Source organism: Oratosquilla oratoria, chromosome 3 (assembly GCF_046742065.1).
Source record: "Oratosquilla oratoria isolate Oo_2021 chromosome 3, ASM4674206v1, whole genome shotgun sequence".
NCBI lineage: Eukaryota > Metazoa > Arthropoda > Malacostraca > Stomatopoda > Squillidae > Oratosquilla > Oratosquilla oratoria.
Window position 1 is genome coordinate 37,987,419 of NC_134779.1, and position 26,925 is coordinate 38,014,343.

At 39.8% G+C, this 26,925-nt stretch overlaps 1 protein-coding gene across 7 annotated transcripts in view; it reads left to right on the forward strand.

Annotated features, from left to right (window-relative positions):
• IntS8 (integrator complex subunit 8) overlaps nucleotides 1-26,925 on the forward strand; it is a 62,165-nt gene that overhangs the window by 5,981 nt on the left and 29,259 nt on the right. The window contains exons 1-6 of one of the 7 annotated variants that reach the window (XM_076179576.1): nucleotides 12,920-12,946; nucleotides 16,586-16,664; nucleotides 18,233-18,303; nucleotides 18,455-18,573; nucleotides 21,005-21,217; nucleotides 21,321-21,441. In XM_076179576.1, coding sequence (XP_076035691.1) covers nucleotides 16,595-16,664; nucleotides 18,233-18,303; nucleotides 18,455-18,573; nucleotides 21,005-21,217; nucleotides 21,321-21,441 — 594 coding nt within the window. In that variant the 5' untranslated portion in view covers nucleotides 12,920-12,946; nucleotides 16,586-16,594. Of the gene's footprint in view, nucleotides 1-12,919; nucleotides 12,947-13,069; nucleotides 13,178-13,276; nucleotides 13,365-13,846; nucleotides 13,893-13,925; nucleotides 13,986-16,585; nucleotides 16,665-18,232; nucleotides 18,304-18,454; nucleotides 18,574-21,004; nucleotides 21,218-21,320; nucleotides 21,442-26,925 lie in introns of those variants that run through there. The other 6 variants (XM_076179536.1, XM_076179546.1, XM_076179555.1 and 3 more) reach the window with 6 other exon arrangements.

Sequence of the window (26,925 nt, forward strand, 5' to 3'; positions counted from 1 at the left end):
ATCCCTCACCTGACCGTGCTACAAGTGCAGTGTCGTCAGCAAACGACAACTGGCTTATCTCCCACTTGTCTCCGTTTTCTTTAACCACTCCTAATCCCTCGTCATTACCCTCGCGTTTATCTCCCTCACCACCCCCTCCATGTACACATTAAACAGCCAATGCGACATAACATATCCCTGTCGTAGGTCCACTTTTACCTCAAACCACTTCATTTCCAATTCTAAACACAGTCTCTAGAAATTTTATAAGATCTCTTGACTACCATTAACAGCTTTCCCCCGATCCTATATATCTAATACCTCCCACAGTGGCTTCCTCCCTACCCTGTCATAATCCTTTCCTAAATCCATAAAGGCCCAAAAAACATTCTTACTTTTTGCTAAAGCTTTCTCGTATATCTCTTACACAAAGAGCTCCACGCAACCTCTGCCTTTCCTCAACCCACATTGTTCCTCACCAATTATTCCCTCTGTTTCTCTCCTAATCTTCTCAAAGCCCTCCCATAAGCCTTCCCAAGTACACTCAACAAATTGATCCCTCTGAAACTACTGCACTTATATTTGTCCCCTTTTCCCTGGTAAAGCGGAACTATACAGACTCTAGTGCTCCGGCACTCTACCCTCCCTTAGACACACAATAAACAACCTCACTAGCCAGTCCACTATCACTGTGCCTCCCTTCTTCAGACACTCCGCATGACACCCATCTAAACCAGGTGGCTTACTTATCTGCTTTCATCATATTAATAACTACTTGTACTTCATCTTTTCTTATTTCTCCTCCATTTTCCTCCCCCATCACTGTCTTTTTCTTATCGCCTCCCACTGCTACCAGCAATCCCTCCCTATCCTCCTCCATATTTAATAGCTCCTTTATATACGTACTCTGGATATGTTCACCTTACCACCTCTTCTCCCGTTATCATCTCTCCATCTGCATCTTTTACCTTTTGTTCTCTAATTGACTCGCCTCGTTTTCCTCTCTTAACCCTTGCTTCCATTTCTTTTACTATTTCTATTTTTTTCTGTCATACCCCTCCTCATTTTACATCTGTTCTCCTTTTTGCCTCCCTTATATTTTGATTTCTTCTTTTTTTCTTTATACTCTCATATGTTTCTCTTGTCCTACTTTGCAACCAGTCCGGGAATGCTCGCTTCTTCTCTTCTACAACCTTCTTCATTTCATCATCCCACTACTCACTACCGTTCCTTCTATTCTCTCCCATTCTCCTTTTTTCACATACTAACTTTGCACACCTTGTTACTTCCTCCTTTGAAACCCCCCCATACTTCTTCTACTCCTACTTCTACTGTATCCTTCATCACCTCCCACACCTCTCTCAGTTTCTCCTTGTACCCCTGCTCATTTTCATTTTCATTTAAACAGTTTACTCTAAACACCTTACCCTCAGTCCTTTTCCTCTTTCTTCATCTATCCTCCACTCTCAACTTACCCTCCATCAAAAAAGACCTAGTATGCCCCCACTCTCTCCCCTAAAAAAAATGGACACCCAGAACTCTTCCTACTCTTCTCATTCTGTCATTTTCCTCTTTCTCCACCTATTTGCCACTCTCAAATTACCTTCCACCAAAAGATGATCTGATATTCCCCCATTCTCTCTTTTAAGAACATAGTCACCCAAAACTGTTCCTACTCTTCTCCTGGATACCACTACATAGTTCATGAAAACCTTATCAGCAACCTTTCCATCCACCACCCTCTCCCATGTGTACTTATGCTTCACGTTTTTCCTAAATACTGTATTAACCATCATCAACTCTCTAAACTCATATCTACCATTAACTCTGCATTATGATTTTTATCTTACACCAAACTTCTCAACCACTCCGTCTGTTGGTTCATTCCCTACTCTAGCAGTGAGATCTTCCAATACCACTACATGGACATTCCTCCCAAAACTCTCTATACACTTATTTAAATCTACAAAAATATATATATATTTTCCTCTACACTGTTCTCACCACCAGCCCCATATCCGCTTACAAAGACTCATATCTCCCTTCCCAGTTTCACCTGCATCCACATTGTCAATGAAAATAATGATAATAATAATAATGATAGTAATAGTAATGATAATGAGAGTGATGATAATAATGACACTAATAATGATAAACATAATAATAATAATAATAATGATAATAATAATAACAATAATAATAACAACAACAACAACAACAACAACAATAATAATAATAATAATAATGATAATAACAATAATAATGATAATAATAATGATGATAATGATAATAATAATAATAATAACAATAATAATAATAATGATAATAATAATAACAATAATAATAACAACAACAACAACAATAATAATAGTAATAATAATAATAAAAATGACAATAATAGTAACAATAATAATAACAATATTAATAGTAATAGATTATGAGGATTCTTAGTGCCAGTTAAGATTTGTTAATTTGCAGTTTTTTTCAATAGGTACTTCCTAAGTTCCTCCTCTTTTCTTCTTCTTCTGATATCTATGAGGAACGCTTAATCTCTTTGGTTTGCAGTAATCTAAGTCGATGAAATAATTCCCATCTCCTCAGTGACATCAGATCGTAAATATCTCAAGTTATCCTGACACTAGTTCTGGTTTTTCCTGCAATCCTGGGCGCTTCCTGTGTAGCTGGCAAGTCTCGGATGAGGTAACCCCAGTCACTATGACCGTCTCTGTGTCCTTTCTTCTCTAGAGTTTGTGTGTAGTTCATCTTGCTCTAGAAATACCCGCCCGAGTAAAGTGGCTTCGAGGCACTATTGAAGGGATCCACCCACGTGACTTTATCACGTGACTTGTCGTTAGTGCGCCATATTGGACGGGTAGATTTCTTCTCATCGTTAGTGGTTACATTGCTTATATTTGGCTTAACTTAGTGGTCACTGCTTAAGTATAACAATAACAAGTGTTCCGTCGTGACTGAGACTAGTGAGAGGTAATAGGAGGCTAGTAAATGAGGCTGTTATCCACTGACAAGGCATGGGAGATGGTTCACGTAGGCATTTTGTTCTGTACACAAGCCATACCGGCTGAATCGGTGGGTTTACTTCAGAAAAAGAAAAAAATGGGTACCGCATAAGGAAGTATTTACCAATTTATTGTAAAAATAAGATCGGGAGGACTGTCAAGATGGCAGTGATCTTAACATTAAATTATGTAGGACACGTTACCATGTTATACTTTGATTACCTTGTCATTTCCAAAAGGGTGCTACTGGCGAGATCGTTCGTGACAGGAAATTACGCACCGTAGCCTGACCTAACGTTGTAAACAACTTTCTCTAGGACCTCAGGACTTTTTTTTTTGGGGGGGGGGGGGGTTTTACCCCTGGACCACCACAATATTGCCAGACTGCAAGAACCCTAGCTAGGAACTGCCCCCCCCCCACCCTCCAGATGTATCGGGTGGCTAATGAAACAAAACTTATATATATGTATGTATATATATATATATATATATATATATATATATATATATATATATATATATATATGATTTAGCACTACAGAAACAAGCGTGCGTACGTTCTCAAAGTGTAATCGAAAATGACTCCGACGCCAAGCCACGCCACCAAGCTCTGACTTGGCGGGAAAACATACACGCTTAAATATGAACACTTGGTTCTCACAATAATACATTAAATATGCAATAATAAATAAACAATATTACAAATACGTATGTACAACACACAAGGAATATTCTACGCCACCATTACAAACACACGTTAACCATTATAGTGCATGAGCAATTGAATATTCTGGTTAAAATAGTAAAATTTATTCAACATAAAAATTTAAAGATTAGCTGATGTAATCTAATGTACTCGAATATAGTAATATAGCGTAATCTAACGCAACTTGGACAAATGCAGCAAAATTTAACCTAACCTAAATTAGCATCACCTGAATTGAGTGTTAAGTGAGAACTTCTATCATTAAGGCTTTTTAGATACTTGTATTAGTACAACTCAACCATCTCTGGGCACATACACAGCTGAGCAAATACTTTTATATTGATAAAGGTCATACAGTAGAATAATAGTAAATAAAGTATACAAAATTTCATGACATTCTAAACATTATTTCAAGTTAAAAGTAATATATGAGGTGAGTAAACTAGGTTCCAATATAACTTACAATATAAGTCCATTTTCTGAGGTTCTGATTTAAAGATTTTAGAAACCTGTTCCCAACCTGATATGAAATGGGCACTGCAAAGACTGGAGTACTGCGTTATCTCCCTCAGCCTTCCCTCTTCACAACTGCAATCCATCTCTCCCTTCTCTCAGTCTGACAAGGGAGACGAGACGTGTAGACATTTCCCTGTGTTTGTAACGCGCGGTAAATGTCTAACATGGCCGACCCTACAGTGAGCACGTGACCTGTGACGTCACATGAAATCCCTCAACAGTTAAATTGTCTAGGATTTTTAGTTATTATTTGGTCATATGAAGAATTGTTACCCCAGAACGCCCACATGAAGAATCGTCACCCCCATGAGATCCCACCTGAAAAACTGTCACCCCAGTACGCCGAATATCTAAAGTGGAATGAAGATTAGGTTAGGTTGGATGATGGATATGCTTATTGTCATCAAATTATACAACCGAAGAATCGTAAACCCAGGAAGGCACACATGAAGAATTATCTCCATGTGATCATTATGTACACACACACACACACACACACACACACACACACACACACACACACACACACACACACACACACATATATATATATATATATATATATATATATATATATATATATATATATATTTATATATATATATATATATGTATATATATATATATATATATATATATATATATCACTGCACGACGGTGAAGTTGTACCATCATCGATCGCTAACTCAGCGATCCTAGTTTGACTCTTGCCCACACCTGAAAGAATGTGTGTGTGTGTGTGTGTGTGTGTGTGTGTGTGTGTGTGTGTGTGTGTGTGTGTGTGTGTGTGTGTGTTAGTGTATGTAAGGCCACAGCATGACCCATGGACTGGACCATGTATATAAACTCTAAACTCTCATACGGATGGGTAATATCTGTCGATCACGAGTCTAACACGTGATCCGAGACCATGCTAGCGAATCACTCACACACACACACACACACACACACACACACACACACACACACACACACACACACACACACACACACACACACACACACACACACACACACATACACCTGAGAAACATATAAATAAGATTTTTGGAGAAACTTATAATTTGATAAGAACAATCAAAGTGGCATTTGCATACCTGGATGAAGAAATGGTGAAGAGAATTCTAACCACTCTGATAAGACCAAAATTGGAATATGCAGCAACAGTATGGTCACCAAGTACAAAAAAATGTATAAAAAAAACTTGAAAGAATACAAAGAGCAATTACAAAATTGGCACCAACACTCTCAAAACTATCATATGAAGAGAGACTAGCAAAACTTGAACTACAGACATTAGAGCAAAGAAGAGTCAAGGAGATTCGATAGCTATTTACAGAATCATGAAAGGCATAGAAGTTATTGATAGAGAGAATCTGATAAAATGGGATGATGGAAACACAAGAGGACACGGAAGGAAAATCAAGAAGGACAGCTATAGAAGAGATCTGAAAAATAACAGCTTTCCTCACAGAGTAATAGACAGTTGGAACAAGTTGGATGAAAAAATAGGGTGTGCAAGAACAATACATGAATTTAAAAATAGTTTAGATAAAATGAGATATGGAGACGGGACCCCACGAGCGTAGCTCTCCTTCCCGTGAAATACAACTAGGTAAATACAACTAGGTAAATACACACACGTACACACATACAGACAAGCACACACATGTGCACAGGGACTTTTTCCATCGTTATCATCACTTTTGCCGACCGTTACATCCTGCGTCGCAGCAGCAGCAGCATAAAGAGCAGACGACGCTGCTATTTGATTTGCAACAATGTCACGTCCCAAGCCTTCACTTTCATCTTTTACCCCTCTCAAATAATTAGATTCCTTCCAGACTCTATATGTACACATCCACACCCACACACATATATATGTACACACACACACACACATAGGCCAGGAAAGGGAAAGATCTAGTGTAGTGGGATTTTTTTTTTTTTTTTTTTTGTAAACTGAGAGGTTGATGAAAAAGTAGTGAAGTTCAGATGTATATCAGATAGGATAGCTTAGATTGTGATAAGGTTGTGTAAAAGGTACACTGCAAAAATAATTCAGGTTTATTCAACAACTTCACAGAGTTCAGACGATGAAATAATTTAGTCCTTCAATGATGATTTGTGTTAGGTAATGGATAAAGAATAATGTAAATACACGTTGATAATGGGCGACCTAAATGTTAAAACGGGGAAAAGGATGGGAGATGAGTTGTGCATTGGGAAGTTTGGAGTAGGTGAGAGAAATGACAGGGATGAGATGTTGGTCAATTTTGTAGAGAACTACATGAAATTTGTATTTTTTTCCCAAATGCGTGTACTGTACGCTCGAGTAGGTCGTAAATGGACCTGGCGGAGTCCAAATGGAACAACAAAGAGCGAAATGGACTTCCTATTAGCAAATGAGAGCAAAAACGTTAGTAATGTAACGTTCATAAATAAAGTAAATATAGGTAGCGACCATAGAATGGATTGCACAGCAAAATTAGAATTCAGAGCCAAAAGAAATAAAATAGTTTTGTTAAAGAAAATAGGCCTTGCGAAGATTAAGGATATGAGGGAATTTCATTTAGAAATTAAACACAGGTTTCAAGCTCGAAGAATTAACGAGGATAACATCGAATGTATGAATTCAAATTTAGTGAATACCATTGGGGAATTGGGAAAGAATATAGGAACTACATAGAGCGTTAGAGAAGAAATATTCCAAGCTACAAATGACCTACTTAAGAAGGACTATGCAGACTAAAAGCAGGAGAGACGAAATCAAGAGAGTAGAACTTGACAAGCTTATCAACAAAAGTCAGATATTAGAGAAAAGAAAGAGAAACATAGAGGAAATATATATATATATATATATATATATGTGTGTGTGTGTGTGTGTGTGTGTGTGTGTGTGTGTGTGTGTGTGTGTGTGTGTGTGTGTGTGTGTGTGTGTGTGTGTGTGTGTGTGTCATTCACCATGGTCTTAGATCACGTGTTGGATTTGTGACCAACAGCTATTTCCCTCTCGGAAGATCGCTGAGATCTCATATATGAACCATCTATGGGTAATAATGTGACCTTATACGCACACACACTCCCAACTCCCCGCCCACGAGAGTTAGAATAACGACTCGCAGTGCAGCGATACTGAAATTATTTCAGCCCTGGGCGGGATTCGAACTCAGGCCGCCGTAGTGGCGGCCGCGAAAGCTACAACTGCACCATTGAGTCGTGTCATCGTGTGATTCACCATTGTCTTGGATCACGTGTTGGACTCATGATCGACAGCTATTACCCTCCCGTATGAGAGTTCAGAATCCATATGTGACCGATCCCTGGGTAATGCAGGCCACGCCCACGAGTGTGTGTGTGTGTGTGTGTGTGTGATTCACCTTGATCTTTGGATCACGTGTTGGACTCGTGATCGACAGCTATTTTCCCTCCCGGAAGAGAGCTCAGAGCTCGTATGACCGATCTATGGATAATGCTATGACCTTACACGCACACACACACACCCAACTCCCCGCCCACGAGAGATGGAGTAACGACTCGAAGCGCAGCGATACTGAAATAATTTCAGCCCTGGGCAGGATTTGAACCAAGTACCGCCGGTACCTCCGCACTGGCAGTCTGGGACTCTACCAACCACGCCACCGAGTCGTGTGTGTGTGTGTGTGTGTGTGTGTGTGTGAAAGCGTAATCACCAGTAGTGCTGGGCAAATACCGCTAATTTCAGTACCGGAATTACCGGTAAACAACAATGCCGTTACCGGTATTACCGGTACTTTACCGGTAAAAGACTCGTGAGGTAGTAGTGATGTCGCAAGTTCGAGTCGCTTTTATGACTTAAATCTTTAAAGAAATTTCATCCTACTATGGTGTGTAGTCACAACTCAAGTTTTGTAACGTCGTCACTATAAAAATCCTGCCTCCTGCATCACGAACGGGCGAAGGAAGCACTAACCTACCCTACATGCCTACCGGTGCTATAGGCAAAATGTAAAGAGAAATATATATATATACAGTATATGTATATATATATGTATGTATATATATATATGTATGTAAATATACATATATATACATATGTATATATACATGTGAATATATGTATATATATATAATATATATACATGAATATATGTATATAATATATATTTATATATATATATATATATATATATATATACACACACACACACATATATGGGTCTTTTCCGTTTGGCGACGCGGAATTTTTCAATGAAACTTTCACAATTAATATAGTTTCATATGCTGATCACACAAATGAAATTAATTCTATTGAGAAATTAAGAAAGGGCAGAAAAAACCGTTTTAATGGTAAAAAATTATCGAGACCTTAGCGGTACATACTTGCTTAATGGTAAAAGTTATCCGGTAAAATTAGCGGGACACTGGGCCCGTCAGTACCGCCAAGCCGATACGCGCTTACCGAGACCTTAGCGGCACACCCCTTAACGGTATTTTACCGGTAAAGTTAGCGGCACACTGGGCCCGTCATGCCGCCAGTACCACCAAGCAGAGACGCGCTTACCGAGACCTTAGCGGATCATCCCCTAACGGTATTTTACCGGTAAAGTTAGCGGCACACTGGGCCCGTGCCGTCAGTCCGTCACTCAGTACCACCAAGGTGAGACGTGCTTACCGCTCTCTGAGTGTTATGGTATAGATAACTTATCGAGTTATCGGTTAACGGAACCTTAACGGTACCAGAATTTTTACCGGTAAAGTACCGTTAAGGTTGTTACCGGTAACTTTACCGGTATCTGCCCACCACTAATCACCAGACTCAATGAGGAGGCCCGACGTTTCGCTCCTAGTCCTAGGACCGTTTTCAGAGGTTTGGTGGAATACATTGATAAAAAGTACATAATATTGGCCACTGCTGCAACTGGGAAAGGGACCTCGGTCATGGGCGGTTATTCATTTGTATATCTGTCAATCTATCTACCTATTCATCTATTTAATTGTTTATTCGTGCTTTTCCTACTTTGCCACTTCGAAATATGTTAAAAAAAAGTGATAGATAAGACGGAAGGAGAACGGTCGTGGATTTTTTTTTTTTCAAATTCATCAGGTCGGCCTGGAAACGGTGAGAATGGATTGGAAACCTGCCTGGGAGCTTGCCAGTGATGGAATAGATTGGTGACCACGGGTGTGCACTCCCCCCACCCCCTCCAGTAATTGATTGATATATTGGGAATATTATAAAGCGTGCCTTTTTTTTTATTTGCTGCATATGGATACCAAAAAAGTGCTACCGTGTTATCAAATATTTCTCTTGCCAGAATATGCACTTGAAAAATTATGTAGGCTTACTTACCAAATTTTTATTTGTCCATGGTGCAAAAAGCGGAAGACAGAATTAGTATGTTTTTTTTTATCTGTAATATTAAGTTACTGTTATAAAAACATTTCATTTCAACCAAACATCCCCAGGAAGATGATAACAAGTGAGTTTTCAAAAAAGTGAGGGAAAACAGAAAATTATTTGTTTCTAAATCTACCCAAGATATTGGAAGAAAAAAAATTCAATGAAGAAATAAAGATTAACGACAAATTAGTTTTCATCAGTGGGCTTCATACTTTCAATATTGGACAAACAAATTAAAAATGCATTTTAATTTCCTCAGTCGTCTAACCATATAGTTGACATTAATTTGAGGAAGGATATGCATGGGCATGACTGACAAATTCGACTATCTAATTGTTTTTAAAGAATTGTGTATACCCAACAAACTTTCTTCGATATGTCTATTTTTATGATTTGCGATTATTTGGCTGGTTGCTACAATTTTACATCAAACTGTGCTAATAACTTCCATATCAGCCCATGGTTTCGAATCGTGCCTCAGAACGTAAACCTACACAAGGAAAGTCATGAAAAGACACACCAACTTTTTTTTTTAAGACTCAAAATTTCTCGTGATTATTTTGAAAATAATGTCCAAATATTAAGGTTACCCTGTGTCATGGCTCGTGGTTTTCATCTTCTATGAAAAATATGAATTAGAGAGCACGACAAACAACTACCAATGTCGGCAAACGTCATGTTTATAAAGTAATAACATTCAAATTGAAATGGTCATCACGAAAATAGATAAATTCATAATTAATTTTTAGTAAAGTGAGACAAGATTACCACCGTCGCAACATAAATAAAATGCTGCGGTTAGGTACTATACCGATTTCTCGCATAAAATCATAAAAATGTCCAACTGTCTAGTTAAAACAAAATTTACCTTATCTAATATACCAGCCTAGTTTTACCTTAGTTCAGTGTACCCAATTTTACCTTATCCTACTTTATCTAACCGTTTTTATCTATCTACCCAACCCAACCTTACCTTGACTATCTCACCTATCCTAACCTAATTTGACCTAACCTAATCTAAACCAGCCTAGACTTATATAACCTATTATTATTTAACCACATCTTACTATACTTTACCTCTCTTTACCTAACCAAAAATAACCTAAAAGATGCAAGGTAAATAATAAGTGTACAAGATTTTCCTGTAGTCAACAAAGCGTAAAAACGCTCACAAATGGAAATTCCGACAGGGAGAAATGCATAGCCAAATTGTAATCAAAGTGTGTGCTATTTTCCCCCTTTTGTGGTAATTACGATTTTGTTGCATAAATCATGTCGATAAAATACCTCAGGAACGCAGAAATCGAGATATTCAAGAAAAACAGAGCACCACGTTGTTTACCACAAGTTTTGTGAAGTCTGAGGAAGTTACATCAAAGGAAGAGGGAGAATACAAATAAGCAAATGAATAAATAAATAAACTGGGGTACATAAATACAGACGAAATAATATGTATATAGAAATAAATGATCAACTATAAGAGGAAGAACCAAATATAATTGGAAATCTATTAGCATGGATTTTATTAACCAAAAACGAAAATGAGAACATGTGAAATAGGGTGTGAGAACTCAAAAAAGAGGTGTGGGAAACATGACAAAGAAAAATAAAATAATAGGACAAATTATAAATACAAGAGAGCTAGAGCGAATACACAAAAATTAAAAGTTATACAAAAGAAAGAAAAAAATATATGCCAAACGAAATAGAACCGCACATGAAATAAATCAATCGAGTGGCACGATTGTGGGGATCTTTGAGGTAAATAAAATTTACGAAGACGGACCCAGATTTTTTTCAGATGTAATCAGGGAATTAGTCCATAGGTGAGGCAGTGAGAAGAACGAATATGAGGAGAGAAGAGAAAGAGGCGATAGGATTGCTTTCTAGAATTGAAAGATGTGGACAAGGCAGAAGATCTGTTATTAAGGGGTGAAAGAATATTAAGAGGACACAACAAAAATTAATAAACAAACAAATAAATAAACAGATAAGAAGACAGAACATTCGAGGAAATGCAGTTTCCACGTGTATGCGTTTCTTGCTTTAGTAAAAGTAAATGAATCGAAAGCATAAAGTATAAATGAGGTGCCTTTTCTATAATAATAATAATAATAATAATAATAATAATGATAATAATAATAATAATAATAATAATAATAATAATAACAACAACAACAACAACAACGACGACAACAACAACAACAACAACAATAATAATAATAATAATAAGTTTATTTGGCATTGACTCAATATACATGAAGTGCAAATAATGAAAAGAACATGTAATTCGAAATAACATATCTGTTTTTTAATATATACAGTATGCGTGTGCTAGTAATCACATTGTCAATGATAATATTCCACGTATTCGCTCTATAGTCTTGAATTAAAAATCATTTCCTCTTTACTATTCGGTGGCGTGGTTTCATTAACTTGAGACTAAGATCTCGATGTTTGTGGGTGGGAGTCTCAGGTAACTATAACTGTAAATATTTTTCACCCTCAACCTTATCCATATCTTTCAAGATTTTGAAAGTTTTTAATGTATCTCCTCGGGTCCTTCGTACTTTTGTTTTCAATTCCGGGACTAGTTTAGTAGCCCTTCTTTGTACCTGTTCCAGCTTCTTTATGTCACCTCTCACATATGGAGACCATGCTTGCACACAATACTCAAGACACTGCCTTACCATTACCTTATATAAGGACATCATCATATCCACAGTAAGACATGTATTTTTTTTAGCCCCAACAATGAATTGGAATTGGCCTTTACTGCAGCTTTAGCTACCTGTCTCGAGGGCTTGCGATCACTAATTATAATGACTCCAAAATATTTTCCCTCTTGTTTCCTCCAGTACTTTCTGTCCCAAATAGTATTCACATCCTAGGTTCTTTCTTCCAGTGTGCATGACTTTACATTTCTCTTCATTAAACTGGAGCAACCATTTTTGGCTCCATTCCATCAATACATTGAAACATTGTAACTGTTGTAGGGTCATGTCACCTTCTGCAGTTCTTATCTGATGATAATTTTTACGCCATCAGCAAAGAGTTTACCATTTGACTGGACATTATCTAACATGTCATTTATGAATACTAGGAACAATACCGGACCCAATACACTCCCCTGTAGAGTAGAACGCCACTTCATACCTGTGGCCAATTCGAGGAGGTACCCCTGACACAAGCCCTTTGCTGTCAATTTCCAAGAAAACCCTGTATTCACCTATATATTTCTCCCCACTCATAAACCTTCAAATCTGGATAAAAGTCTGCTGTGTAGGACAGTATTAAATGATTTTTCGGCAATCAAGAACTACTGCTCTATCCTCATCATCTACAGTATTTTCTAACTTTTCAAGATAATCTATGTGAAGAAAATTGAAGAAAAAACACTCTAAATGGACATTATGAATTGAAACAGGGACAGGATGATCGTGGTTTCAGTCATATATGTTGCAGTTAGGAAAATACATTTAGCAGAACAAGTATAGCGACTGTCAAATTACAGAGTAAACACAAACAAACACGATAACAGAAATATACACAAGCAGTAGAGATAATATGCTTCAGGTTCCTGTGGTTTATATATTTGTATATATTTATATATGTATTTTACCACATTCCTAATTTTGTATTTGTGGCCATATATACCGTAGTGAAATTAAGTGTTTTCGGTAAGGAGAGAAAATTTTAGAGGGCGTGCGTTAGTGTTGTATTGTTTTGATCTAGGTAAGAATTTACTGTCGGCACATTTTAGGCAAGTTTGTAATTCAGAATAGTATAAGTTAGATACGCGTTTGTACATTAGGGCAGTGTATATGGCATACTACTTTCAATCATATATTACTGATGATGTGTAAATACGCAAATAAGTCTATGTAGTGTAATGAGGGTTCCTGAAAATCGTAATCGGCGCGTTTGAAGTAATTTAGTAAATAATTATAATAGGTACGCGCGACTTATAATATTTAAAGCTATTTGTAAAAACTGGATCATTATCATAAGCCTTTCATGGAGTGTGTGTTTTGTACCTGTTTTAGTATGTATATGATTCATTTTAAAAAGCTATGTATCATGAAAAATACATCAACCCCCTCATTCTACCCTCCATATTAAAATCTATTATAATAATCAAACTGGTTAGAGGTATGGCATATATACTCAGAATATTCATGGCTAGAAGTACAGCACACTCCTGCACATGATTGAACTGAATTCCACTTCCGCAGCTCTGCCCACCTCAAGTTAGAAATTCAGAATAGCTGAAGCTGATGAGCTGCTCCAGGTGAAGTTTGAAGTTAATTCAAAATTATTTTATTTGAAGAGTTGCAGAATGCAGTTCAAACCTATGAACAAGAACATTAATGTAAACTGTGTGGTAGGTTAGGTTTGGTTAAGTTAATAGGTTAGGTTAATAGCTGGTCATATTAGCAAATACAACACAATTGATACAATGCCACAGTTGCTATTATGATTGGCTATGATTACAGCAGTGACGGTCTCACTAATTGCCGAACAAACCGAACAAAACCGATAAAAGCCGAACAAAACAACAAAACCCAAACAAGGACAGGTTTTGCTCAAATGCATACTTCTACATATATATGGTTGCATTATTTGAACTATTTTCAATAAAATGTGTGATTTCCATGTAATATGACCAAAGAGAAGTTACGTTTTTATCCTCTGCAAAATTACCGAACACAGCTACGATTCGTCCAGCCCGCCGTCTATGATCACTGGTGGTATGGATCAAACTACACTCTTTTAAGTTTCTTACTGTTGTGTTAAATTACATGAAAATCACACATTTTAAAGAAAAGAGTTTAAATAATCCAACTATATGCAGTCTATTACACTAATAACACAACAGTAAGAAACTTAAAAGAGTGTAGTTTGATCCATACCACCAGTGATCATAGACAGCGGGCTGGACGAATTGTAGCTGGGGTCGGTAAAATTGCAGAGGATAAAAACGTAAGTTCTCTTTGATCATATTACATGCAAATCACACATTTTAACAAAAATAGTTCAAATAATGCAACCACATATATATATATAGACGTGTGCATTTGAGCAAAACCCGTCCTTGTTTGGGTTTTGTTGTTTTGTTCGGCCTTTCTCGGCTTTGTTTGGCAACTAGTGAGACCCCAGCAGTGACATAAGTGGTGACATTTCATTTGTGCATGCTCAGAACCATGCCGTCCTCCTAGCCATGAAAATTTGGAGTACAGCTGCCATACCTATATTTTGTGCATATAATAATAGCAAGACAATACTAACACAGTTAGGTCTGTTTTGATACTGCTATTGTTCCAGTATCATGCAAACACATTTTTCACCTCTTGCATTTTTGCATTTCAAAGATCTGTTTTTTTTTCATAGAATGGTTAGATTAGGTTAGGAGCCATTGGACAAAATAAATTTCATGTTAATTATCCGTGTTTGCATGATTCTGGAGTTTTACCTTAATTCTAGGAAGGAATGTTAAGTAGAACAAATAAGTAATCCTATTATAAAATGAATAATATAACTAGAAGTTCTTAGTGCATACCTCTGCTGTGGCAGTTTTAAGAAATACCCAGATCCAGATTTTTATCAAGAAAACCACAGAAATCTTATGGTGTGTTACTTGGGCCATGTACTCTAAAATTTGTAAATAAATGAAAATAATGAATAAATAAAAAAGTAGTTTTTTTTTGTTTTTTGTTTTTTTTGTGAAGTCAACAGGTTAAAAATAACATGACTATAGATATACCCCCCTTATCATATGTGATAAACAAGCTGTAGCTATACATAACTACCATCAGGCAGCCTAGGGCAGCATGGTGACATGGAGTTGGCCAAGTCATATTCATTGTTGCAATGTTTGAATAGTACAATTAATGATAATGGTAAATTAAGTGTACTGTCATCATGACTATATAAATAGTACATCACAGTTGGCATGGTGATTTCTGATTAACATGTTACATTACATTCACAATTTTTAACACATTCATGGCAGAGTTGAAAAATGGAAAATAAATTTATACGGCTTAGAGCATAAGACTGTCCGCAAGGATAGAAGTGACAGTAAATCAGCCCATAACAAAAATATCTTTAGGGTAGTGGTCCTGCTTATGGTTCCATCAGGAAACTTGCACCATTAGGTGCTAGATTTAGCAACCTAAATTAATTACCAAGAGTCTGTTTTATTACTAAATGTTTAAATTTCTATAGTTGAACAAAGGATTGTTGAAATTAGTTTTGTCATGTTTAGTAGAGGAAGGGGAGGGGTGTAAATCAAAACTTCTACCAATATATTTATATGTTTGATTGTGCAATGAATTATTTTGTGTACACTGAAGAATGTTAACATTTTACTGACTCAAACTTTTTTTCATTCTCTCTCTCTCTCTCTCTCTCTCTCTCTCTCTCTCTCTCTCTCTCTCTCTCTCTCTCTCTCTCTCTCTCTCTCTCTCTCTCTCTCTCTCTCTCTCTCTCTCTCTCTCTCTCTCTCTCTCTCTCTCTCTCTCTCTCTCTCTCTCTCTCTCTCTCTCTCTCTCTCTCTCTCTCTCTCTCTCTCTCTCTCTCTCTCTCTCTCTCTCTCTCTCTCTCTCTCTCTCTTTCTTTCTTTCTCTTTCTCTTTCTCTACCTCTCTGTCAGGGAGGAAAAGGTGGTGGGGTGGGTACATGGCTTTACCTTGGCTACCCTTGGTATATGGATTGATAGATTTTTTCTTCCTCTTCTTCTTTTTAGGATTAAACACGTTGTCATGAGTAGCAACCCCAGAAATGAGCTTGTAAATATAAATTGCCCAACAGTGACTAATATAATTAAGCTTGTTAAGATCAGCCACCCCAGATATTAGCTTGTAAAGATAAAGGCCCCTCAAGTTATCTGAGGTTGCGGATCTTGAGAGCGTCCCACATTTGTCGTCCTGTTTTAGCATCTCTGTCTGAAATTATTTAATGTATAATTATTTTTCTAATACAGAAAAGTGCAATGACTGAAGTGAAGCTAGCTTGGTTTGAATTTCTTATTGACCCCTCCAAGCTTGAACAACACCTTGAAGGTATGTAATTGTGAAATAGCATATAGTGTCTAATATGTATTCTTCTCTTGTAACTACAAAATTATATGTAATTATACATATAAGCACACAGACAAGTGGTTCTTTGCTAAATAGATGAGGAGGTATTGAAAAAAAATGGAAAATGATTTATACAAAGTGAAGGATGTAAACAGAATTGAGATAATGCAAAGAGCACCAACCAAATTGGTTCCAAGCTGTACACACAAAATATATGAAGAGAGATTAGATTTACTGGAACTGCCATTATTCATTTACAATTAGGTACACAAATCAGAAATTAAGCTAGGCTGAATAGACAGAGTTCATCTAAGTATTCATAGACTCTCTTATAACTACCATATATTACTTATACCATCAGCACAGGGTCAGTCAATCTGTTCTCCCAGATCTCTTTCAGGAGACCCATATCTCCCGTGTAACCAGCAACAGCCACTAGATTGACTGAAATCAGTTAACCACTTTGGTACGATGACATCTATATAGGTATCATGAAGCTTGATTGGGTACACGAGGATGCCGGCATCATCGTCTTGATTATACATATTTTTTGTAGTTGTGTATGAGTTACCACCAGATTCTGTGAACTGGTTTGATCACATTTTCTGTGTTTATTATTTCTCAGAGTAAAAGAGAATGAGTAATACAGCAGTGACTTTATATTCTATATTGCGAGTAGTGTGTTGCATCATACATGTGGTAGCCAATGCTGTCCACAAGAATTTGACTTGTACTGAAGTGGTTAAGGAAGAGATATTGTGTTGTTGTCTGGGGAAGGTTAGAGTAAAGCAGTGTTGAATGAGGTATTCAGTGTCTTCCATGTAGTGATTCCATTTGGGACAATTTGCCACTGGCTAGGATTATTCAGCATTGGTATTCTTAAAAAGGTGGATGGTGATTTGAACATAGTCATGCTAGTTTGGTTTTAGCTTGCTTGCTGTGTGAGAAACTTTTCTGTAGTGCTGATGCTTGGAGTTTAATGGTTGGGCTTGGGAGTGCACAGGATAAGAAGCACAACAAATGAAATATGTCCTTCCCAGGCCTGTGCAGAGGGGGGTGCTGGGGGTGCCAGAGCACCTGCCCCTTTGGCCTGTGCCCCAAAAATACCCTTCACAAAAATATAGAAAAATGAACTTATAATGAAATTATAATGTGGAAAAAGGTGTTGCACCCTACCGGATAGTTGCCAAATACGAATAATATAAAAGAGTGAAGTGCCCAATTTCCAGCCCAGAGCACCTGCCCCTTGCAATGTCTGTGCACGTTACTGGTCCTTCCTGCCAGGTCCCCTCACACTCAGTCAAACATATGTTTACAAACTTTTCAATTCTGAGTGTATTCGGAAATTTGTGCAAGATAACTGGTGTGGAGGTGCTCTGGTAAGAACCTGAGAGGACAAATGGTTTACACCATAACTTGAGTGTTGTTGTCCACAGACACTGTGGGCTAACCAACAAGAATAACAATAATTAAGTAAACACATAGTTACACACAAACATACACTAGTGTTAGTATCTATTGAAAGAGTGAAGTTATCGCTTATTTTTCAGATGCTGATTCAATCGATCTCATTGTGCAGTTCATTTATAACTCCAGCCCCAAGCATGAAACTAATGCTGATGTAAGTCAAGTGTCAAGTAGTATATATTTTTTCTAATTTTTTATTCTTTTATTTATATAAAAGAATAGAAGGATGAAAGTTGAAATTATATATAAAAAAAAAAAAAAAAAATTGCAGGGACTGGAACTTAAGAATATTGCTTTTGTTGCAGAATGAAAGTGTTGAACCAAGTATCCAAGAGGTGAATTCAAAGAAAAAAGCAGCTCTGGCCATTCTTGCTTTAAAGACAGCTGCATTTCTTAATTGGGATTTAGAATTGCTAGAGACAAAGTAAGTTAAAATATGTGTTGGATACATTTTATTTGCAGTAAAAATGTAGGATTAAACAGGACGACATGAGAAGATTACATATGATGGGAGTAAATATGACAATGAATTGAAAAGTGGTGTTAGAATTATTTATACATATGAGAAATTCACTAGTGAACAGCGACATCAATAAGATAATTTTTATGACCGTCGCGCAGAGGATTCGATCCTGCTGCACTGTAGCCAAGAGGCTCCATAGCCACTCGCCTTAACCCACTCAACCACTGATGATCTAAAAATGTATGAACTCAGAACACTACTGGTTCCCGAGATTGGGAAGGTCGGGAACCAGTAGTGTTCTGAGTTCATATAGTTTTAGATCATCAGTGGTTGAGTGGGTTAAGGCGAGTGGCGATGGAGCCTCTTGGCTTCAGAGCAGCAGGTTCAAATCCTCTGTGCGAAGGTCATAAAAATGATCTTATTTATACATATATATACCAAGGGCTTTTCCCCCTTACAAGGGAAGTAGCCAAAGTCAGAAGTCATAATTACACTCCCACCCATTACATTCCCACCTACTCCATTCCTATTCACCACCCCTCCCTCCCTTTTTTCTTGGGTCCCCCGGATGATGAGACATCCCTGCACCTCGCCTATTGCCCTGGCTCAGAAGCAATGCAGCAAGACACAGCACATCCACAGCAAGGCTGTTTCATTTAATTGGTGACTCCCCTCTCCATCCCCTCATGCAGAAAAAGAGAGACAGGGAGAAATCCCTTCAGGCTGTGTCAAAATATCATTCACACATAGCCACTCCCTAATACCCCACCCACTCCCTCCCATGCATCACAGCATCATCCATGTACAACCATTCTCCACTCACCCCTATCTTCTGTCTTCTCCCTTCTTTCCTCAACAGACATCCCACTCTTTCTCAATACCCCATTTACCCCATCCATCCATCTCATCCTGGATCACCCCCTTATGTTCATTCAATCCACCTCTGCCTTCCACACCTCTTTTACTCAATACTCTTTCATCAAACCTGTCTCCCAACTCTTTTTCCACCCCCGCTCTCCTCCTCACCTCCTCGTGTTTCACTCTAACCAGCCTAGTAACCCCTACCATACTTCTCAAACATGTCATATCAAACACATTGAAACTTCCAATCTTCCTTTCTTATGTTCCATGTTTCTGCCCCATACAGTGCTTCTGACACAATCAACCCTTCATACAATCTCCTCTTAGCATCTGTTCCCAAATGTCTATTTCTCATTACACTTTTTAATCCCCCAAGGCAATTACTTGCGTCTTTCAGTCTACATTCTACCATTATCTCCACTCCTCCCTTTCTTACCATATTCGCCCCCAAGTATCTAAAGCTATCCACTTCTTCCACCCTCTCTCCCTTAATACTCACTTCCAATTTGCTGCCATCTACTCCCCTTGTACATTTCATCACCTTACCGCTGACTGAGTGGGTTAGGGCGTTGTCAATTGTGGCGAAGTTCGAGGGAATGGCAGTTCAAATCCTGCCACCAGCGAAGTTGAACCAAGGGCATGGTTCATTAAATTCCATGCTACAAAGCCCTCTTTGAGGGGCACCGTCCTAGCCTTCCGATAGGGGGGAGTTTGTGACGTTAAACCATATCATCATCATATCACTTTTACCCATATTTACCTTCAACTTTCTCCTTTTACACACCTTCCCAAACTCTGTCACTAACTTGTTTAATCCCTTTTCTGATCCTGCTACAAACACAGAGTTGTCAGCAAACAACAACTGGCTTATCTCCCACCTTTCCCCATTGTCTTTAAGTATCTCCAGTTCCCTTCCCATTACCCTTGCATTTACCTCTTGCACCACCCCATCCATGTATACATTGAACAGCCATGGCAACATGACATCCCTGGTGAAGTCCCACCTTTACCTCAAACCACTCGCTCTCTCCATTTCTAATTCTAACACAGTCTCTTCTATTCATGTAAAAACTCTTGACTGCTCTCAACAGCTCTCCTCCTATTCCATATATATCTGCAAAAGCTCCCACAGTGCCTTCCTGTCTACCCTGTCATTATCCTTTTCTAAATCCATAAAGGTCCAGAAAATATCCTTCCCCTTTGTTAAAGGTTTTTCACATATCTGTCTTACCACAAAAATCTGATCCATACAACCCCTACCTTTCCTAAACCCACACTGTTTCTTTCCTTTAGAATTATGTATAGATGAAGAAAGCAAATGTTTTTGAATAGAGAACTATGTATATATGACATTTGGTAAATATAATAATGAAATTCACGGCCTTTAATTTTATTGGGATAATGATCAATATGAGTTTTCATTGCTGAAAGGTATGAAACAATATTGATAGCTAGCCCACTTCATACACTCATAAAGCCCATACACCAACCCTCCCTGGTGCTCTGGTACAAAATTATATTTGCTCTCAAGGTTACCCCTACACATGCTGGATAGTCTTCTTGTGGCTCTTCTTCATGAAACCTTGGATGAGATGAGCAATCCAACCAGCCATGGCAACTTAGACACTGGACCTCTGAAGAGCTACCAACTTTTCAGTGTGGCCGTGTATCATCGCTATGCCCTTAGAGCTCTAGTGAAAGCAAAATTGCCCACTAAGCCTGTAAGGGTTTCTAATGTGCCCATGTAAGTATTTCTTTGTGTGTTGCCTTGTTTGGGATTGGATTTATACATGTTTGTACTTATGAAACAGGAATCATGTTTATAGCAATTTGTTTTGTATCCAAAGACCAGGCCAACAGGACCCAACACATGTCTCCCATGAGGTGCAAGAGGGTATCTTAAATATGCTTGAGCGAGGGGCAGAGACATCTATACGTATCCTGGAACAGCTGCTTGGTGCTGGGGAGGTTAGTTTCTCATCACCCTTTTAATATAAAATACTCATTGTACATATTTAAATTTAATTTTGGTACTATCTCAGGGTACTGCTTCAGTGTTGTGTGATGTCACCATGGTTGTTCAATGTTAGGAGGCAGATATTGAACATTGTACACCTGGCAACAGCAGTGCCCTGAGCACTGTGTAAGCAACTGCCCCAGTGTGCGTCAGTAACCGTGCATCAGGCCTCATTCACGGTACTCAAATTAAAGTGCTTGACAAACTATATTCTTTTTTCATCTTCCATTACATTGACGGGAGAGGACAGAAGAGAGGGGTGAATGGAGAATGGTTGTATATGGATGATGTTGTGATAGCATGAGGTGGAATGGGCGGGTGGATGGGGGGTGAGGTAGTACGTGTGAGCAAAGTTTGACGCAGCCCGAAGGGATTTCTCCCCGTCCTCTCATTTTATGCAATGGGGGGACGGAGAGGGGGGGTCGCCGATTTAATGAAGCGGCCTTGCTGTGGATGTGCTGTGTCTTGCGACGCTGCTTCTGACCCAGGGCAGTGGACGGGGTGCAGGGATGACCTGTCATTCAGGAGGTGCTGAGATAAGAGGGAGGGTGGAGGGGTGTGGAGTGTGTTCGGGGATGGAGTCAGTGGGAATGATTTTATGCCTTTTTCTTTTTGGCTACCCCCCTTGTAAGGGGGAAAAAGCCTTGGTATATATATGTATGTATTACATTAATGTTATACTTTATAAGCCTCATTTCAGATGTATTGTATTATGTATGTGTAAGAATAATACATACATACATATACCAAAGGCTTCTTTCCCCCTTATACAGGAAGTAGTCAAAAGAAAAAGGCATAGAAACCACTCCCACCCATTCCATCCCCTACGTACTCCACTCCCCTCCACCCTCTTCCTTCCCTCTTATCTTGGAACCTCCTGGATGATGGGTCATTCCTGCATCTTTTCCACTGCCTTGGGTCAGAAGCAATGTTGCAAGACACAGCACATCCACAGCAAGGCCACTTCATTAATTCGGCAACCCCCCTCTCTGTCCCCTCATGCAGAAAAGGAGAAGACAGGGAGAAATCCCTTTGGGCTGTGTCAATTTATTTCTCATACATACTCCCTCCCACACCCACTCCCCCTCATGCATCACAGCATCATCCATACACAACCCTTCTCCATTCACCCCTATCTTCTGTCCTCTCCTGTCCTTCCTCAACAGACATTCCTCTCTTTCCCAATGCCCCTTTTACCCCATCCATCCATCTCATCCTAGGATGCCCCCTCATGTTCACTCCTTCCACCTCTGCCTTCCACACCTCTTTTACTAATCTTTCTTCACTCATTCTTTCCATGTGTCCAAACCATCCCAATACTCTTTCATCAACCCTATCTCCCAACTCCCAAAGGACCGAGTCCACTTGGCCAGACTGCGGTGCGGTCACCACCCAGCACTTCTAAGCTACCAGAAGAGGCTGGATGACCGCATTGTGAACAGCTGCCCAGGATGTAACACTTCACCCCATACCATACAACACATAATGGAAGACTGCATTATACACAATCATGCACGCAAACAACACAACATACGCTCTATAGAGGATTTGTGGGAAAACCCAGTTTCGGCTATGGCATTCCTTGGGGAGACGGGACTGCTCGGACAGACAGTCTAGGGAACGACAACAACAACAACAACAACTCCCTGTACACCCCCATTTTCCTCCTCATCTCATTTCTCACTCTGTCCAGCCAAATAACCCCTATCATACTTCTCAGGCACCTCATCTCAAACACATTCAAACTCCTCTCTTCCTCTCTTATGTTCCATGTTTCTGCCCCATACAGTGCTGTCGATACAATCACTCCTTCATACAATCTTCTTTTAGCATCCATTCCCAAATGTCTATTTCTCATTACACTTTTTAATCCCCCAAGGCATTTACTCACTTCTCTCAATCTACATTCTACCTCCACCCCCACTCCTCCCTTCCCTGCCACATTCACTCCCAAGTACAACAGTGAAATAATATGTGGGATAATGCTTCTTTTATTAGCCAGAACAAAAGAAAGATAGATGGTGCAGTATTAATGATGCATCTAACATACCATACATAGAGGCTTTATTTCCATGTATCATGCAGTGAATAGTGCTTAGTGTTTGTGTTCTATGTGCAGTCCAGTGCTTGTCTAGTGCCGCTATAGTGGCAGTGTGTATTTTGCTAACCCCTAGTACATCACACCCAATGCACGGCTGCACATGGTTTTTCAACTACACAACACCTGTTGCCTCTGCAGGGCTCCTTGTTGTGAACATATGTGCCCCCACCTACCACACAACAGCAGGCATGCAAGACCATTGCCATGAAAGCTGCAGGGAACATAGATATTGAGTAACTACTCCAGCACCTCAGTGAGAGACAACATCAAGATGATGCTGAACAACATGCAGAGGAGAGGCGGGAATGCTAGGAAGATAGAAAGGAGTTGAGGGAACTGCTGATGGCTCTTTCCAGTTAGCCATCTGTGACATCATAAAAGACATCACTGCCTACTACACCCACCCCCGAACATACCCCACCCTTCAAGGCCATCAACCAACCTCCAGCCCTACTACAACTGGACATTACATACCAAGGATTTCTTGAGTGGAGACTGAGTTGGACTGACTATGCTACTATGGCCAACTTAGCAACACTGTTTTACAGAAACAGAACATTGAACCCAACTCCACATGTGTCTGTCATCAGAGGTGCATCACATGTTGAAATTCCACCTCCGAATTCCTGACGACAGTACATCCCCCGTCAAGGGTGGGGTGTACTAGGTGTTTTAGAAGCCCACGACAAAAACCAAACCAATGAAGCACTTCACTGAAGGGACCTCTTTAGCTGCAAGCAGGAAGTAGGTGAGTCATTTCACGACATTCAAGTCAGGGTGAAACATCTTGCCAAGGCCAACAATATATGCAAGAGTCAGAACACACAAAGTGAGGAAACGCAGATGAAACAACTGCTGCTAACGGGTGTGTTCGATCAAGACCTGATTCAAGAGCTTATCAATACCATCCCCTCTTGTTCCCTTGACAAGATTGTTCAGCATTGCTATGCCTTCAAGGTAGCTCATCACACATCTGCCATTGGTTCCCCTAAGAAAACTGTGCCACGTCTCAATGCAAAAAGGGAAAGAAACTTAAATTTAAGCTGTCAGGGTCACCTACACCACCCATGGATGAATGCCTCATCTGCTCTAACTCCTATGAGATTGGAAATTGCCTGGCAATGAACTCCAAGTGTTGTAACTACGGCAAACTGGGCTATTGGGCACATACGCCAAGTTGTCCAGCCATAACCACCAACTGTCACAGCTGCAGAAAAAAGAGGCATGAAGATCAATGCTGTTTGAAGTTTAGAACCACTGGGAATAGCACACCTAAGCAGAAGTGTGTGCACAAGTCCAAGTGATCAACTCCAGATTTCAGGGGTAGTGGAGCCAGATGAGTCCATTCCTCCACACGTGCCCCCTCATTGTCTCTCTTCCCATTATGGTCACCATTACCACACACAAGGGAACCGCCACCCTGTCCATGGTACCAGACACAGATGCTGATGTGACAATAATTGGTTCTAAACACCTCAGCCACCTTGGTCTATCTGTGAGTGACCTTAACCCACTGCCTGACAACCCAAGGTACACAGTGGATGGCTCACCCATGATGCTAGCCCTCGGATCGGTGCTGGCAGAGGTTATGGTAAAGGACAAGACTTCAAAAGTGTGTGTGGATGTTCATGATAGTATACCAGTCCCACTGTTGTCATACCAGTCTTGTAGGGAATTGGTGTTAATCCCCGACCGATTCCCACAACCTATTTCACAGGTGACGCATGTGAGTGTTCGGACAAAAGATGGTGCAGTGGCACAGGACTGTGACATCACACCTCAACTGTTACCACCCCCTCATCTGGACTTGCCCCCCCCCCCCTGGCAGTCTCCATCCCACCACTCCCCCTCACAGCAAGCACAACCTCTACTCAAGTCAGAGCACACTCTGTCGTGGAATTTAGCAATGTGCTGATGACGAAGATGGACTTATACTTATTATCCTTCAATCCAATGTCAGGGCTGCCAATGAGGATTCATATATGGGATGATCCACAGCCATTTGCCATCCATACCCCTCGACAGATCCCACTGGCCTTTCAGGAGAAGGTAAAGGCAGAGCTAAAGTTGTTGGTAGCCCAAAGCATCATCATAACCTGTCGGTGATGACCTGTCACCATGGTGCCATTCACTCATAGCTATACCTAAGCCTAACGGTGGCATGCACATTACCTCAACCTGTCCAAGTTAAATGGTCAGGTATCGCTCCCCACCCACCCCTCACAATACTGCACCACCATTGATGGCCTGCATGGGTATTGGCAAATGGAGCTGGCTGATCAAGACCAGCCACTCACACCACATTTATAATGCCATATGGCCACTACAAGTACTTACATGGTCCAATGGGTTTTGCAGCAACCAGTGATGCCTTCTGCCTCCGAGGAGACATGGCACTACAGGGCATCCCCAATTATGCGAAGGTCATAGACGACATCCTTTTATATGACAAGGATTACCTGACCCAGCTTCACCATGTGCTGGCCAGGTGCAAAGTGAGTGGCATCGCTGTCAATGCCAAGAAGTTCATTCTTGCTGTCCCTGCTGTGAACTTCTGTGGATTCATCCTGTCTGCCCATGCTGTGAAGTTGTTCTGTGGATTCATCCTGTCTGCCAATGGAATTGCTGCGGACCCAGAGAAAGTACAAGCCATCACAGACATTCCCATACCAGCCAACATTGCAGATATCAGGTCATTAATAGGCTTAGTCAACCAACTGTGAAGTTTTCCCCTGATATATCCACAGCTGCCCAACCTTTGCAACCTCTAATGAGCCTGTAGCATGTATTTGTGTGGGCTGCAGACCACAACAAATCATTACACAAGTTCAAAGAGTCCTTATCAAGTCCACCACATCTGGCAATGTTCGACACCCACCTGCCCACTACCCTCTTGACTGACGCCTCACACTTAAATGGCATCGGCTACGCTATGCTGAAGGACCACGAAGGAGGCCACCTCTATCTGGTTCAATATGGGTCCTGTTTCCTAACTGATACAGAGACGTGTTTTACCACTATCAAGCTGGAGATGTTAGCGATAGTATGGGCGATGCACAAGTACAATTACTACCTAAGGTACTTAAGAACTTCAAACTTGTGGTTCACTACTGCACACTCAAACCTATACTGAATCAATATACCCTCAGTGCTGTGGAGAACCTGTGCCTGCAGTGCCTCAAGGAAAAGCTGTTGCTGTATATGTGTTCACAGCATGATGGCATGCAGGCAGAACGCTGTGCATTCCTGACACATTGTCATCCAATTGACCACCCAAGCAGCAATGACAACTGTGGTTACACTCAAAGCCATACAGTCACTTGCTGAGCCCAAC